The 18,553-nt window shown below is 40.8% G+C and overlaps 1 protein-coding gene across 2 annotated transcripts in view; it reads right to left on the bottom strand.

The window, feature by feature from the left end:
- STAG1 (stromal antigen 1) overlaps window positions 1-18,553 on the bottom strand; it is a 165,066-nt gene that overhangs the window by 45,809 nt on the left and 100,704 nt on the right. For both annotated transcript variants that reach the window (XM_053986886.1, XM_053986887.1), the window contains 3 exons: window positions 16,150-16,223; window positions 8,372-8,495; window positions 3,259-3,357 (listed from right to left, as the gene is read on the bottom strand). In XM_053986886.1, the coding sequence (XP_053842861.1) occupies window positions 3,259-3,357; window positions 8,372-8,495; window positions 16,150-16,223 (297 nt within the window). The remainder of the gene's footprint in view (window positions 1-3,258; window positions 3,358-8,371; window positions 8,496-16,149; window positions 16,224-18,553) is intronic.

The following is an 18,553-nucleotide window of genomic DNA, read 5'->3' as shown; positions in this document are numbered from 1 at the left end:
ATACTGATCTTGAATGTCTCAGTAGAATTTAAGGTATTCCCTCAGAGTTTATCTTGCACTCCAGGATACCTTAGGGAGGGAATCCCCTCTCCTGTCCACAGAGCAGGAGGTACCCTCTGAATCTGGAGTCCTTTCGGACTTTGAAACCAACTGACATGAGAAGGTTTCCTTATCCTTAAAGACCGTTCTCTCAATTTCCCCCAAAAATATCAGGCTTAAAATAAACAGCATGGATGTGTCATTTTCTGCCCTGGTTGGGGAGATGTCTGAGTGGTGGCACCTGCCAGGCCAGGCCCCAAAAGCCTTCCCAGAAAGACCCACACACTCAGTGCCTCTGAAGGTGTAACTTCAGTAGCTCAGGAAGTTCCAACCCCCATCTGCTCAATTTGCCTTTACAGAGATTCCCTGTGCCATTGTACAGCAGCAGAACAGGGCACAGGCTGGATTTTTAAGCTGAAATACGAATTCTCCATGTCTCTGAAGATCAGTTTTCCATTCTATGTTAGGTTGTGAACAAGGCAGACTGAAGAGCCAATCTCTCCTTGTGCTCCCAGGCTGTGGAGACAGCACAGGGTGAGGGATGAGGGCCTCTGGCCCTGACTGCAGAGGAGTTAATTCACAGCTTTTCCATATGGGGTCAGTTAATGTCTGTATCAGACAGGACTTCTTGATGGAAAACAAAAAGTCTTCTCTTTGATGGACAAATTTTTGTTTTTATGGACGAAGCTTATTTTCCAGCATATCACCTACTCTTACAAATGCTGGAAAGAACAGGCATTTTTCTTTGAAAAAGGGAAGGATCACATCCTTGTCACAGCTCTCTGGAAGGAGGTGAAATATTAACACACCAGCACAAGGCACTCTGGATCAAATTAATTTATTCTTTAAACAGCTAGAAGACCTCTAGAGAGATTTCTCTCAGTTTGAATGGATGGAACTGAATACCAGCTGAACTGTGCAGGTTGATTAAATTCTGATGAAGACGTATAAATAAGTAGCCATGGAACTGAAAATGGCAGTAAGGTCAATTATTTTTCAAAGAGGTGGTGGTAGAGTCTGTGGTGGCAAGACATTTAGCTAATGTATCAGAGATTCAAAAAGCATTAATTTGGAACTTTGCTCCATCCTGGTGCCAAAGGCCACATCCCTGACAGCACAGCTGTAAATCCAAGTGCAGGCATTTAGGCCATGCCAGCTTTTTGTTCTCTTGATGTGGCAGAAACTGAAAGGGATTAATCATTATGTTAAACAAATTTGTTCTCTAGGCTCACAGAGACTTTGAGCACACATTTTCCTCTTATTTATTTCATAAGATAGAGATTTCTGTAGTAAAACCAGCTTTTATGGGACAGAAGAAAGATTAATTCCTGGCAAGGCTCCCTTCCCTCTGAACCTCTTTGACAGAAATGAAAATTCCTTGTGCCATCCCAAGCCAAGCAGCAATGCACAGGCTAGCCTAGCTTCCTTTAAGAGAACTTCTGTGCTGTGAAAAGCAGGATGTATTTAGAGGTTTCATGTCCCTGTAGTTTTCTGGAGTACATTACAGAGTAACTATTGCCCAAAATGTCTCCAATTGTCCTGAAAGTTTTGCAGGTGCTTGGGAGAGTTCAGCCTCAAAGCAGTCTTTTCCCTTACAAATTATGGGATCATGACAAAGAAGCATCCAGCACATTTCCTAGTGAAGAGAAGTAGATAAAAGCTTGCGAGAGCTTTAGTGGTCATTTTAAAAATAAATGGAATTACAGAAGAAGCATATATAAACAAATCTAAATCTGCACAGAGGGAACAGGAAAATCAGCAGAGTTGGAGGGTCCATTTTTCTGGTTGTCCAGTGAGGATAAAGCAAACCAGACTTATGGAGGCATTAGAGAATAAGTTTGAGGTCTGAACCTGTTTGCCAGGTTCTCTCCTATGAGAGGAAATTCTGTCTTTACTGCAACAGTCCCAGAAACAGGCATTATAAAATTAGTAGAATGCAGGTCCTAAACTGGTTTCTTAAAATGATCGAGTTTTATCTCCTACTTTAGTCAACTATACTTAGTTCATTTCTGGCAGACATTTATTTAATCTGCCCTTTAAGACTGTTATCTTAAATGAAGGAGACTATTAATAAAGAGTCTGCTCTATTATATAATTACCATTTTGGAAAAAAGCCTTCCTTAATATCTAGGCTTATTGCAGGTTAAGAATCTTTTTTCTGCATCTCAAGTGAATGTGGTAAAAGGCTGATTATCATGTTTTTATAAATTGTTTACATACAGGGAAAATCTACAAGGAGAAGTTTAAGTCCTGTGCACAGTATTTATAAATATTTACATTTCCACTTTTCTAAACAGAATTTTTTATCAGCATTATAATAATGATTTAAGTTAAAATAAACCAGTCAGCTCTGTTTCTTTTCTAAACAAATTTTTTCATCAGCATTCTAATAAAGATTTAAATGAGATAAATGAGTTTTTCCTTGGGGGTAGCCTTTCCCACAGTAGTGTGTTCTGCAGAACACAAGAGCCACAGGGAAAGGGAGCAGCTGACATGGTGCCAGTGCCTGAACACTCTCCTCACCAGGCACCCAAACAAGAGCAGGGACAGTGTTTCCACACCCATCTCTCCAGACAGTTCACTTGTACAATAAAGCAGTCAGACCACAAAGTGAATTAACAGCCACATTCTTATCCAGATTATTACACAAAAAGTTTGTTCTAATAAAAAACCCATGAAATATCCCCCCCAGCACTTGTCTCCTGAAGGACTAATCTGGCTCAAGGGGTTTGGAAGCACAATGTGAACTCCTGTTCTGCAGTGAGGCCAGTTCACTGTGTAGGACTGTGGTGCACATCCAAGTGACTCTCACTCCAAACACAAGCACACATCGAGCTAAAAAAGCTGTGCAATAAACAATCTTTCATTATAGGCTGCTACTTTCAGCTATATTTTAGATTGTGTTAGTATACATCCTTTAAATTCATAAATATAAAATTAAGTAAGTACAGACAGATTGAATAAGGACAATATATAAACTATAAATAATACATACAGACAAATAATCATCCTAGTTAAGTCTGACAAATCTTCCAAGATAAACCCTGGGAAATGCATTTGGCTTAATTTCAGCATTCAGTAACACAGTTTCAGTAGTGCAGTTACGAGCCTTGTTACAAACTAATGAGTTTATTCTTAATAGATGTGACTCAAAGACCACAACAGGATGAGGACACTTTTACTTTCTGTCCTCCTTCCAAAAACTGTATTTCTTCTTACCTTGAATCTATTAGTGAACAGCTCCAGTTTGGGAAACAACTCTCTGTTGGTATACAGACTCTGAAGAGCTTTCAAACACTTCAACCTCACTTCACCTTGCTAAATAAAAAACACTGAGGTTAGCTGTCAGAATACTTCAACCAAATGCACATGAATATTAAAAAACATAATACTGTAATTTGTTTAATGTACATTTAAAATTTTATGCAAATGACCAAAGCCAATTTGCAATTTAGCTAAAAACCAAAACCCACATGCAGTCACCTACAATGTTAAATTTGTTCCTATCTGCATACAGAAAGAATTAATGTCCCATCACTTATATGTCTGTTAGTGCTTCCCTTTCAAGTGACTCCACAAAAAGAATGTAGCAAGTAAATCCAAAGTAAGGATGTAGGATCTCCAGGTGGTTGGTGCAGGCAGTGTGGCTGTTTGTCTTTCAGGAAGGAGCCCACAGGCCCGTGGCTGACAGCTCATGCTCACAATCAGTGCACAGGGGCTCAAAATGACTGGGCACGGGCTCAGCAACTCAGCTAGCTCCAAGGACAGGAACACAGGGCACACACATTGCATTTGTTATCCCCACATGTTTTACACTCCATCCCTCACAACAGGATAGCACAGGCTGAAGGATGCAAAAGGTGTGAGAGATCCTCCAGTGGGGAGCAGGCTGCTGCCACAGGAACAACACATCTGAGCCACAGCCCGCGGAGCCCGTGGGAAGAAGGGTGACTTGTGTCCCTGTGCCTGAGCTGTGCTGGTGGCAGCAGCTCATTCCCAACTGCTGGGGACTGCTCTGGTCTGGTGGGCTGCAGCAGGAAATGGAGGTGTCACAGGACAGGGCCGGTGGATCAAGGCTTGTGTCCTGCACGAACACTGCTGATGAAGAGAGGGACTGGAGCCCCTGTGCTGCAGGTGGAAAATTTGTTGAAAAATATTTGTGGATAGGGAAAAGGTTATAAACGCAAATCTATTCAAATATACTCTGTATAGTTCACTGCAGTGTCAATTTACTTTTATGAAAGTGAAGACACTACCAAGTCTAAGGCCTTAAGTTGCTGAAGAACTAAAATGAACTGTTGAGCTTCATAAATAAAACTCCATACCCAGAGGGCTTAATTTCTGAAACTATCTATTCCAGAATCCAGTCTGTACTTAAAAAGTGATCACACTAAAAACTGAAAGAACATTCACAGACTGACATAAAAACCAGAAGATATAAATCCAAATTTTACAGTTTCTTTCCTCCTTCACACCTATTTCAAAATTTGAAATAGAAGACAAAAGCAGCACAGAAGTTGGATTTTCAGAAGAACTTCCATGAAGTACAATTGTTCTTGAGAAATCATCTCTCTATATCCATGAGGAGTCTCTGAGAAATCGTGTTCTCTTCTAGGGATCTTTTTGACTACCACTGCAGAGAAAGTCAATGAGATATAAGCTACATTTCAAGAGATCTAACATAAGATCTTTCAAGGTACAGAAAAGAACTTTCTTGAAGAAAAATTACATGGATTTGATCAACTGCTAAAAAAGCCCAGAGAAATGCTGCTTGACATTCTTTTTTTTAATAGCACCTGTGTGGCAGTACCAGAAATGGCGTCCTCCTCTGTTCTGTGATGCTCATAAATGCCCAGGATGTCTGGAGTCATCACCACTCACAGGACATGGGCCTCTGATGGCCTCAGCTTGCTGAGCCCCAGAGGATCAGGACCTAGGATCAGGCTAGCTCTGGCCTGCATGAACACTGTAAGGCACAGTAAGGCAGCAGCTTTAGTTACAGCTGCACTGGAGCCTGTCCCACCTGTGAGCACACAGCCAAATGTAAAACTCACCCACGATGGGACCCAAGACCTGTGCAGAGCAGGCTCAGATTGTTTGGGCCCATAGAGCCCAAAGCCCTTGGAGACTTCCCCAAACTCTGTGGATCCATGGTTGCAGAGCTCAGTCCAGGCCCTGTACTGGGCTCTCTGTAAAGCTCAAGCCACCAAAGGCAGCCAGGCAGGCAGGAACCACACCCTGAGCACGGGCTCCTTGTATGGCTCCTCGCATGCCCTGCCAGAAGACTGCAGCCAGGCCCTAACCAAAGTGTCCTGGACCAGATCTGAGGAAAAGGGACTGCAGGAGCAGGTGAGGAAGAGAGAGAGCGAAAAGCTATGTTACATCTGGTCCCTCTGGCTGGGAGCAGGACTAAGAGACACAAAGGCCAACCCTGGAAATGACTGCCCCTATGGCAGAAGAATGATGAAGGAGGACTTTCTCTGTCTTTTGAACTGTTGGTCAAGGATGGAATTCACCTCTTTGGAGAGGGAAGAGCTCCTGTACATCAGCTTGCTAATCCTGGTAAGAAGGTTTTAAAACAACATCAGTGGAGGTGAGTGGCAGGAACGCCCTGGAAGCCTAAAGGGCAGTGAGCTGGACAGGAAGCAAAGAAGGGCAGGGTGAAGGTGTGTGTGGATGCTCTCCAGTCCAGAGTGGAGGAGTAGCAATGTGCCACTGACACTCAACACACCACACACGAGATGGTTCTTCCTAACTGTGAGAATCATCCAGCTCACAAGAGCTTTCAACACCCCAAACACCTTCCCAGCAAGGAAGTAATTGGGTGAGAATGCTCAGGTTAGGGTGACTCTTAAGAAACTTATGCCAGCGTAAATGCTGCAAGCAGGGATGGACAGGAAGGCCGGCAAGAGACTTAATAAACTAAGAGATGAACTTATTTAACTAATTCATTCATTCATTCATTAGGAGGTCAAGCACAAGAGGAACATCTGTTCCAGAGCACCCTGGGTTCATCCTCTCCACAGAAACAGACAATAAGCGAAGTAAGAGGAATGCAAAGAAGGAAAAAGCATTTTCTTATGTGTTAGGAACTTGTTTTAAGAACCGTGACTGTCCAGGTATCTAGAGATAATTACGGTTTCAAAACAGTTCCACGCATCAATGAAGTAGGTGAAAATTAAGACTGAACAGTCTAATTTAACATTCTTATTTTCAAGAGAGTTTTTAAATGCAATTATATCACAGTTTACACACTTTAAATTTATGCTCCCAGATACACAAGAAAAAAAGATGCTTAAAAGCAGAGAAAGGCAAAACTTGAAAGCCACATTCAAATGCGAATCTATATATAAAAAAAAAATCCCTATAGACATTTTGTGAAATCTGGGAGACATGATTAACATACAAAATATAAGGATTTTCCAAGTTAGAGAACTAAACTTCTGTATTCTACCTCTGAAAGACTACATTGGAGCTACTACAAAGAAATGTAAGAACTGTTCTTCCCTGTAGTTTAATTTGTATGTCTTCTGAAGTAGAATATGAAACTGCTCTGGAATCTCCTGCACTGCTGTCTCCTTTTTGCAGCAGTAAATTTCCAGAGAAGTTAATAATTTTGGGGTGACTGCTGTTCATGTGAAGTGGAAATAGCTTATGGCTATTGCCTCAGCCTTCATATTTTAAAATACCAATTACAGCAAAAATTATCTCCTGATCAAAGCAAAGCAAAATCAAGAAACTTGGGTACCAGCTGGCAGTTTTTTCAGGCGGTGCCAATGAAAACCATGCTGTTAAGGGATTTTGGAGTTGTTTGGAGCTGTTAAGTACTTCTGGAGGCTTTGCATTTTCAGTTGGCTCTCACTCCAGCTTTTTCCAATATATTCTTCCTATTGCACCTCCACCCTCCTCTCTGTGCCTCCCAAAATGTCCTCCCTCTCTCTCCATTCCCTCCCTTTTTATCCTTTGACACCTGCCCCAGACTCTTCCCCATTCTGCCTACAGTCTGTCTCACTCTGTAGATGACACATCCACAACATCAATAAAACCCCACCACCTATCAGGTGGCCTGGGACATTAAACACATTAGTGATTTAAAGACTTAGAACCCCAAGGCACTCCTGTGGCCTGCAACAAAAAACCTTACAAAAGAGAGGAAGAGCAAGTCTGACAGAATTCTACTGTGCCTGGTTCAAATGGTCCATTTTTTTACCCTAACACCGTAATTCAAAATTTCTCTGCTATGAAAGAACACGTTAATTTTAAAATAGCTGAGGAATAAATATGTGTTAAGGCTGCAGGTAGATGACTAGACCCTGCCCTGAGGTTAAACTAACTGAAGAGGGTGTGAGAAAATACTGCACATGACATGAGAAATTGCTGGATGTGACAGATGAGAGTGTGAGATTCCACAGATGGGTAAAGGGAGTGATGTGAGAAATTGATGGACTTCAAAGACACTAGGAGGGAGCTGAGAGCTGTGAAATGCAACTCCACTACATTCTGGAGGTGCTACTTTGTGGAAATGTTCTACAAGGTTTAGAATGTGCTCCCAAATATCCACTGCAATTATTCAAGGAATAATTTATTTAAATTATAAGTCCTAGTAAAACAAAGCCCTCCACACAGCTCAAATCCTGATCCTCCAACCTGAGCTGACCTCCCCACTGGTATGCTAACTTGAACAATGATGTCTTCTCCTGGAGCGTGGCAGCTTGTGAGGCACAGTGATGTCACCAACAAGGGATACAGAGCAGCAGCTCTGTCCCTCCAGGCACTGCCATGGCTGCGTTTCCATGTCCAGCATTCACTGAAACACAGTGCAGTGGCTCTGAAGTGTTTCAACAATTTTCTGAAGAAAAAGCTAAAGAGAACCTTGAAAAGATTCTTCAAGGAAGAGAAAGTGAACTGATGAGCACTCCACTGGTTCTGGAACCAATGGTGTCTATTGAGGACCCAGAGATCTCCTTTTTCCCTCTAACTTTTGGGCAATGTAAATGGAAACATGGAAATTCCTTTTCCATTCTGCTTCAGACACAGAGGCTCTCAAGGGTGCTCTGAGGAGACTTCTTTTCTCTTGTAAACAACAAAAAAGCCCTATGGAAGAATTTCTGTCAAGATACTTCATCAGAGACTGACCACATGAAAAGCACATGGACCAAGCAGACTGGGAGTACTGCCTCCTAATTTAATACCTGGAAGTGACCTGATTGAAGGATACCAGGTGAGGAAACAGAACAATCTCTTTGTAAGCCAAGGATGCTGCTGTGCTGGGCAGCACAGCAGCAGCTGCCTCCAGTGCACTCTGCTGTGTGTGGGAATACATAATACTCACCCTGTCATGTAGTGTCCAACCAACGTATTTTAAATAACTATCATTCAGGAAGGCATCACTGTACATTTTCATCCAGACACCAATTTCTTCAATACAGACAGCTCTAATCTCAGCAATAGCATCACTAATATAGAAAAAGAAAAGAACAAGGATTAGCCAGATTACAGACACATATACTTCTCATTCCCATAGCTATAATATTCTGCTTTTACTTGTCATGAACCCCACTATGTGAGGCCTGTCACTGTTCTTACTGCCATCTCACTGATTTTCTGTTCCTCTACATCCTTGAACTCACTGATCTAGTAATTTCAGTGTTTATATATGCTCCTGCACTTCCTCTACATAAAGAAATTCTCACCCAAGTTTGCTTCTTAGTCTATTACTCCATCTTTAACCTTTCTCTTTTCAAAAAGAATTGTGAACCCAAGCCACAAACCTCTGGGCAATCATTTCTGAAACAGCATCACTGACACTTGCTTTGCCGCCCTGTCTCCAGCTCGAGGTGCAGAACCATTGCAAGGTGGGAGAAGCTATTTGGTTTAGCCAAAGGCACCTCCTCCTCCAGAGGAGCACAGTGGAATTTGCTACATGAAGAGATCTCATTTTATACCCCCCATGAACACTCCTACAACAAAACCCATGAGAATTTTGTACTTCAGCATTGGTTTCTTCCCATTTTCTTGCTTTTATCCTACATTCCAACTGTGGCAAGTCAGCAAAGATATCTCAGGCAGACTTATCAGCTGCTTAGTGAGGAGGGGTGGCAGGAAACCGGAGAGGTCACCTAAGGAGACCATGATGGAAATGCTTTCCATTTTATTGGCACTTTCCTGCCTGCCTGACATGGAGCATGGCATCTTTACTAATACTGAAACAACGGGAAAAGGGATGGGGGCCATCTGTCCCTTCAGTAATTCCATCTCTGGGACATCTGTTACCATGAGAAATCACTTGTGCCACTCCAGCTGGCACTGCCTCACAGTCCCAAATTTCAGCTGTAATACAAGAAGAACACAAAGAGTCACTGTAAAGAAGAAGGGAATGTCTGATGCTTTGCGAACACTGGAACTTGCTTGTAATTGAGACCCTTATTTTGTATTTTTATGGAAAAAAATCTTCTTGGAAAAGTAATAAACATCAATTTAAATCTAAACCAGACCAACAGAGCCCCAAAATGAAATTTAATTTATGGGAAGGAAAGAAAAATTTCAAGCTTTAAGCAAGAGAATAATTGCAAAAACGAAAAACTGCACTGTTCTGAAAGTAATCGATTTTACAAAATACAAATAAAATGCCCTCACTCTTCTGGTCAAGACACTGCAGAGGTTCATAGCCCTAACCCAAAGCAGCAGCCCCCTGGTGACTCCATACTGGAGCTATGTACTCCCCTCCTGCAGGCTGTCCCAGCTGATCCAGTGCCTCTGTCCTGCCCCTGACTTTGCAGACCCTGAGCTGGAACCCCAGGTCCCACAGGGACCACGAACCAAGCTCAGCATCACACAAGGCCAGGGGAACTTCTCCAGGCACGTCTCAGTGTTTGAATTCAACTTGTAGGGAGGAAACTGTACTGCTGCAACAGCAGGAAAGCATAAAAAGCATGTAATGCATTTAATGCAATAACCTGAGGGGTACACCTGTGTGAATGCCACCAAACCACTGCCACTGTCTCTCTCTACCTAGGAGAAACATTAATTTTAACAACTTCCCAACAGCATCAGTAAACCTGGTCTGTCCAGCTTCCTGAAGCCTCTGTAACCTCAGAAGCAAGGTAAGGGGCAATCTACAATGGAGACAAGCTGCATTAGGAGCAGGGCAGGGCATCAAACAAGTTGCTCCTACTAGGGATTTCTCAAACAGGCTTAAGTAGTGTAAGGACCAATGTGCTAAATATCACACTCAAAGGTTAAAAACCGCATTCCTTATGGGAAAGGCAACCATAATGAAGACAAGTTTTAGTTAAAACTATTACTATAGTCGCATATATATATGTTCTCTTATGTGGAGTTACTTTTAAACAATTTAAAAAGCAAAATATAGGTGGACAAATGCAAGACTTACAGGAAAAACCTAAAAGACTAGTAAATATAAATCAATAAAAAATGTGGAGCCACATCTGCAGCAACACAAAGTAGTGAGGAAGACATTCTTACTAGGGGATGACAGCCCAAGTCCTCACATCCAAGTAAGTTACTTCACCACCTTATAAATTTACTAACTGTAAAGGATTTTGGAAGGATTTAATGGCAATCCCAAAAAGAACCTAAATGTCAACAACTATTTAATCATGCAGCACAGCCAGCCAAAAAGCAGGAAAAATCATGTTTTCTCTAAGAGTGCATTCAAGCTTCCCTAGGCAGACAGTGAAAATCTGCTTCTTGATTAAAAAGCCTTCTCAGGGATCCCTCAGCACTACAGACACTCAGTCCAAGCTGCTAATTAAAAAAACAAAGAAAGAAAGAAAGAAGAAAGCTATTCAACTTATTAGGAGATTTAGTATAGTAAGAATTTAACATCTCCAGTATAATTGAAAATAAGACAGAATCAAAGATAAGGCATGTGAGACCAGCAAACAGACTCAAGCTGCTGGAGAAGCAGGGGAAGTTGTGAGACACCACTTCCCACTCCACAACACCTTCCAGGTAACTATCACTGATCAGAATCACTTGTGTTGCTGCAGGAATCACTAAGATGGACTCCAAGCCCATACAATGCTGTATCAAACACAATACAGCCAAAAAAATCTTTGTACTTTTGCTTTCAATGTGGTAATAGCTTGTTATTAAACTGTCATTCTTTTCTTCTAATTTTTTATACAGTTAAATACATTTTAGCTTCTGGTCACTATGAATTGTTTATGTTTTTGAAAATACACATTATTTCTGGATGGCACAAGAACATATAAATACTAATTATACCTGCACTGGAAGTGTTTCTGGAATAATGAATGAATTATTAATTATCCTAATTATAAATCAGTGATGTAAGCTTGTATTACTTGCCAAATGCTTCTAGAAAGGAATAGAATCTAGTCCAGCACAGAGATGAAAACTAACATGGCATTTACAGATATTAGACATGAAATATTTTAACTCTCTTTTCAGCACAAAATGCAAAGAAAGATCTACAAGGTGAAAATATTCACAGCACAATTCACAGCCTAAGTTCCTACTCTGGGTAAAGAGATCCTCCATGATGCAACTTCTGAAAGGATTTGACAAAAGGGGCACAGATAAGAAATTCTGCATTTCCTTTTGAAATTTTGGCTTGACAAGACATGCCCATAAACCTTAGGACAAACCACAGCAGTGTCAGGAAACAGATTTTACCAGCACCACTCCAAGTGCCACTTCAATGTACCTTTCATGCCTAAGTACACACAGGAATTGTGATTAAGGCCAGAAGTATTCAGCACCTGAGTCACAGAGTCTCAGATGGATATTTGGGAAATGTCAGGTGCAGAGCAGTGTGCTCCTCAGGGTTGCTGGAGTGGTTGTCAGCTTCAGCTCCAGCTCACGGGTTCTTTCAGTGTGTTTAATCACAAACTCACAAGGTTAATCACAACTGAACTGAAAGCTCTCTAAGCAAACCTGGCTGACGTGCAGTGCCCTGGATGCTCACATCCTACAGCACTGCCAGTGCTGAGTCAGATCAAGGCATGACCTGGGGATGACCAGCAGAGCAGGAACTGCTTCAAGGCTTCTTGGAAGCTCCTACAGGAGCCTGACTACTCTCATTGCACCTGCTTGTCCAATCTAACCACTGGAGGTGCTGCTTCTCACACCCTGTTCTGAGACAGCCAGAACTGCAGATAACCATCAGAAGACAGTGGTATTACTCAACAGGCAAACCAGTATGAACAGAAAAATACAGAAATTTCAGTCAATAGGTTGGGCTGGGAGGAAAACTTTCTAACAAGGACAGAAACAAGGGTGACTCACTGCCTTAGGCTTTCTGTGGGATGGAAGCTCAAACTCCCACCACCCAAGGGACAGGAAATGGAGCAGCTGCACAGGACCACACTACTCCACTTGGACAGAAGTGGGCCCATCTCTTGGGCTGCCTATCAGTTTAGAAACATTCTGAAGATGCAATTATAATGACAACTGGACAAAAATATCTTTTGTACTTCTTTTTTTCTATGATTCTCATCTCTGGAGCTGAATTAGGACCCCATAAAAGAAGAAGGGTTAGAAAAGCAAGAGTTCAGAGCCAACTTCCAAAAGTTCTGGTGAATGCTCACTGCATATCCCCTTCATGGGAGGGGCTGCACACAGCACTCCCATTCCTAAATGCTCCTGTGCACAGTGGCTATTTAAATATCTATTCCAATAACCTGTTAGTAGGCTGAATACCCAGTGCTCCTGCCAGGCCAAGGAATTTATTGTTTGAAGGCATGACATGGATTCTGAGATGTAGCTTTATGGATCTGTGACTCCTGTGCTTCTCAAAGAGTTCCTGTCCCAACACCTTTGCCTGAATGAATTATGAGGCACAGCTCTGCAGGGAAGGGAGCAGCGTGTGCTTTTAAACTTCATAGAAAGGTCAAACTCACGTAAATTAAATTATGCAACTTTTTGCCTTCTCTTTTTTCTATGCCTTTAAGTGACACCAGCAATTTCTGACTGTTTTTTCAAACATACCTAATGCATTTCCTTGTCACCTAATAAGTACATTTTGCATCCTTAGGGTAAAACATTTAGGGTGCAGGGAGAAGGATTTTTCTCTGGTTTGGTTTAGGTTTTATTTCCCTGTGCTGACTGGTTTGTGCTTCCTCACCAAACTGTCATCCAATAACCCCTTCTCCCTTTTTGCCATGTCTTGTTTCCCACAGTGAAATTCCCATGTAACTTGGAATTCCCATGTCAGCATAATCCTATTTACTCTGTAGCAGGCAAAGGAACACCTAGGAAGGAGACAGAAGCATCTTCTCCATAAAAATGACAATGCCATCTAGATTTGGCAAGGTTTACTTTATTTGCCAGTACTGACAAAACATTACCTCAGGACAGGCTCATGCCCTGAATATATTCTCAAACCCACTGTGTCCATCAGTGTGAAGATCATTCTGGTCTGCCATAAGCTAAAACTGTAACAGTTCCGTTTTTCTGAACAGTCATACCTGGAGGAAAACATCTTTGAGCACTCAAAACAAAAAAGATGCTATGAAGTAGAACAGGAATTTGAGATCTCTCGATCTTGCCCTCTGAAAGGGGAATGTGTCTGAAGTGCTAAGTCCTGGACAGGGAAAGAGCCAAACCAAAACTCTGACACCTTGGTTAAGATAATGGTTTAGAGGGATGAACATTTTATAAATACTCATTACATCTGAGCAGTGATGTGGCAATTATCTCAGATTCGGTTATCTCTGATATGAGATACAATTAAAATGCAAAAATAGACCTCTCCTTTTTTTTTTTTATACACATGTACCTTGCAAGCAATTTTCAGCTTCTGACCTCAGTCAAAAAAAAAAAAAAGTTTTAAACTCATTTTTAAGGTTAAAAAAAAAGGATAAAAAAAACATTGGACAACCAAATATATCATAAAGTCACAGAAACTTAGTGAGAACAAATGGCTGAGGAAGGAGAAAAGGCAACATGCAGTGAGGTGGGTACATTTCCTGCATGCTTATTAAGAATACTCAATTTTTGACCAAATCTGCTGTTCACACTAGACTAGCATTATACCTAGAAAACTCTTTAGTTATTTCTGCAATTTTTTATTCCCTTGGTAAGAGAAGTGAGGACTGAATCTTCCAGTAAATTGGAAGCCAATCTACAGCAAGAAGATGTAATCTCACTGCAACACTTGTCAGAAGACACATTCTGAATGAAACACTTTTGGGAGTTTTGTTTAGGTCAAGGACTCGTTATTTAAGATACAAAGGTCACTAAGCATGAATCACTGTGGCTGAGTCTGAATCTTATTGAAGGAGGGGACTTATTCTCTGGGAATAATTAAAGTAACATTCTTTAGAAATCATCACCACTTGTGCATGGTCTAAGGCCTGTAAAATCATGAAGTTTATAAATAATTTTAACTATTTGAGAGAAGGAAGATTCAAGAATTAAGAAGTTATGAAAGCAGGTAGTAGTTCACAATCCTTTACATTTTAGCCCCTCTGGGCTTTGTTGTCAATTAGCTGGGTTTCACACAGATGTTTTCCCCCCTCTATTTTCTCATCCAGCTGTGAGTGCAGGAGTGTCACTCTGTGCTCTCTGTTGTGTACCATTACTCATAGTTTGGTGTATGTTGTAAGAGACTCTTTGGGGCTCCCCAAAACGTCAGGGATGGCTAGTGCTCACACTGTGCCTCTGGGAGCAGGGTGGCAACAGTTTCCTCCTGACCCCTCTGAACAGTGGCACAAGTGGTGCCACCACCTGTCTGATTTCAGTCAATTCCCTACTGGTCTAACAGGGCCACCATGGGCACCTTTTTCCCAGGACATGGATGGAGTTTATTGATTTGGTCTCTCCTCTCTCCTTTTTTACAGTAACATCAGCAAAATCAGGTCTTTACTAGTGGTGGCAGGAGGCATGAAAAGAAACTTTTTTTTGTAAAAGGGGGATTTCAAAAGAAAAAGCAAAATCACCAGAATGCAGACCACCAAAAGGCTGAGTTTTTTTCCAATCCCACGCAAGATTATGAACTACTAAGAGGATATTTTAAATTAATGTTTTGTTTGAAATAATACACTAAGTTCTTAAGGGATAAAAATGGAAACACTCTTAGAATTTAATTTCTTGAGCTTTTTTATCTATGCCATGAAAGCTGCTCTCCTTACAAAATGGTGTGAGTGCTACATGATCTAGCACACTCATGTAGCTGCTGGCTCTGCATACCCATCTTCCTGCTGCCAAGGAGCTCAAGGCTTCCTCACCATAAACCAGGAACTTTCTTTGCATGCTCAGGTACTGAGGAGACACTCTCCAACCCCACTGTACTACTCACACTCACACATTTGTCAAGTATGAGCACCTTCTCGGTTTCCTGTGTGCTTTTCCCCAAATTACAGTCTGAACTATGGGTTCCTCTTCACCTTCTAACCCTCTTCTCATACACCCTTTTTTCCTGCCATTTTCCTAAAAGATTCCGTAAGTTATAAACCTTTCAAGCAGAACTGAAATCTGAAAGGTTAATTGCATAGTTTGGTGCCCTGGAATTTTATCTTTTGATTTCAGCAAGTCAATTAACACTTAAAGAGTTGGTTGCACCAAGGTGATGCAGATGCTCTGAGGCATCTTGTGATGCACAACAACCCTAAATCTATTTTAAAAGACTACTGCTTTCTGGTAAACCATATTCCAAATTTGCTGTTTACACCCAAGACATACAAAAGGAAATACAGGCTGGAGGACAACTGCTATGCTATGATACACAGTAATTATTTGATTATTCTTAAGATATGTCATTTATGTGCTCCAAACATGGACAACTTTTCTTTTCAAAATGCAAAGATTGAAAGCCCATGTCTCCCACAACCCTTTAAAGCTGTCTACTGAATTAAAAGAAAGTTCTGTGGATGGCTCTATTGAATAATTATTAGTAGTAATATTTTGTAAAAAATATTTTGTAAAAATATTTTCTAAATTATTGTAAATTATTGAGTAATTAATTACAATTTGTATATTCTTCCATAACTTCAAGTGTTTTTGACAGTGATCTTGCAGCATCTAGAATATTACATCAGAAGAAAATCAACCCAGAAACTGCCCTTGACTTTCCTTATGAACACACTTTGTTAGCAGAGCCTACTGGAACATGCATTTTCTTACCGGTATCTATGAACAAATATACCCTTAAAAATAGAGTTCATCATATTTTCGATTTCATCTTGGTTTTCTTGTAGCTGTGAAAAACAAAACACAAAATAAATAAAAGATCATTGGTGATTATAATTTGGTATTCTACAATTCCCTATTGGGAAACCTTAGACCACCTTGGAAGAGCATTTGAGTAAATTCACAATTTCTGCTTTTCCAGCACATGCCTATATTGTGTGCATATACATACAAATATTTACATTATATATGCAATATCTTAATGGAAGAAAATGAACATTCACTACAAACATCAATTTAGTCTAATTAATTCTTTGAAGTGATCATAAACTTTTGCTACTGAAAATGAGACAATAGAGACAATGTGTGCAGTAATTTCAGCAGTGCTGTGTTCACAGGGAAACACAGAGCTGAATGAATGACAGCTGCAGAAACAATTTAAAAAATTAATGTTCTATTTAAGAAAAAGAGTTGAAGACTTTCTCAATCTTAAGTAAAAGACTGTCAGTTGCTTGAACTTCAGCACCCACAATAACTGGGTTTCAGAAGCAGGAAGATTTCCAGGACCGGAGCACATCTGACATCCAGGCCAGGCCTTAGCCCGTAAGAAACCAAACCAAATTCCAAATGAAAAGGTGTTATGAGCATGCTTTTATAAATAAGAGCACTTTTTAAAAAATCTTTTCACTTCCTGGGTAATATGAGCACGTTTTGCAAGTACTATGGGAAGCTTACCTTGTGTCAATTAATATGTTAACACAACTTGGAATTAATTACAGTATTCTCATACTGTCAGATCTTGTACTAAACTAAGTATAACTTAATTACACCTAAATGCAGCTTTGTTAATAAGATGACACCAATTTTATCCAACCAGTTTTTGGAGCAGCCATCGTTCTTCCATCAAGGTGTTCATTACAGTCCAAGTACAGCATCACAATGTAGGAATGTAAATTTGTCCACACTTTCACAGCAGGAAAACCACAACAGAGCCTTGCTGCTGGAGTGCACATATGCATAAAATAATTAAACCTGCATAATTATGGCTGTATATATTTAACAGATAAAAGGTTTTAAAGCCAGAAGCAAAATTGTGATCAGCTGGTTTGACCTCCTGCATGGCATCAGCTCTGAAACACTTTCACCTAAGGGCTTCTATTTTTCAGCCAAATATTTCTACTGCATCTTCCAGGTACAAGCTGAAGTAGCTTCAGAACTCAGGGAGTGAAGCCTCCCAGTTCATTAAAGCATAAGGAGGTGCTGTCTTCAATTTGCATGTGGAGAAACCAAGGCATTGAGGGCTCTTGACTGAATTGTCAAAAGACTGCCAAAGAAACTAATTTCACAGTAAAAGGGATTATGTACAAAGGGAAGAGCTGGGTCCACACCAGCTCTGCATACACAAACCAAGCATATTTAGACATGGCCTCTGGGAAAAGCATGGTTTGCAGCATCAGCTCAACCCAAATATGCACAGACTAAATGCTTGTTTGAGAATTCATAACCCAAAGGGGACTGTGAGTTCCTAATCACTCCTCAACTCCTCACTCCACAGGCAACAGACAGGGAAACATCCACAGCAACATTGGAGGTAGAGACAGCCTAGCACAGGCTGTGCAGTAAAATGAGGATGGGAATGAACCAAGAAGCCTCAGGAGGCATTCTGAAAAGCTACCAGAGCTCACAGAGAACTCAGGGAATGATTTCTTGGTATAAAACCACACCACAGAAGACAGGTAGGAGAGGATGGACTTTCTGAGCCATGAGAAAGTTGAGATTCTGAAAAAAGTGTACTTTGACATCTCTCTGAGTGCAAAGTGAAGCAGCACAGTAGAGGCCTGAGCAGCACAGATGAAGGGACAGCACAGATGGCTTCCACCCTCTTCTTCTGCACAGAATTTACAGTTCACTATGAACATGGTAAATTATCATCTGGTACAGGTATCCAGGTGTTGGGGCACAGCTGGTGTGGAAGCAGAATCAGAGATTCAGTAGGTCCATGTGAGATCCCTTTTACCTAACATTTAAAGGATATCATTCTCTAATATATTTTAGATTCAATAATGAATTTTCTCTGAAACTCTAACTGCTTTCTGTAGTTTCAAGTTTTTTAAATCATGCACTTGAATCTGAGTGCTTAACTTCAAGTATCTTGAGAGAGAATCTGTGTCTTGGGATTCCTGCTTTTACCAATGCAAAAATGATTTAACACCCCCCCTCTTAAACTGAGGTAAAAAATGAGGGAAACATTCTCTTGCTGACTCTGCAAGCAGGTTTGGAAGCTGAAAAAGACATGTATGACAAACACAAAATTTGAATTACTACTGGCAGATACTAAAAAGACAATTTTTCTCTGCTTTGTGGCATATTGCTACGTAAATAATCCACTTGAGTTGAA

This window comes from Vidua macroura, chromosome 10 (assembly GCF_024509145.1).
Source record: "Vidua macroura isolate BioBank_ID:100142 chromosome 10, ASM2450914v1, whole genome shotgun sequence".
In the NCBI taxonomy this organism is placed as follows: domain Eukaryota; kingdom Metazoa; phylum Chordata; class Aves; order Passeriformes; family Viduidae; genus Vidua; species Vidua macroura.
The sequence above is the reverse complement of the archived record's forward strand: the minus strand, read 5'-3'. Positions and strand labels throughout refer to the sequence as shown.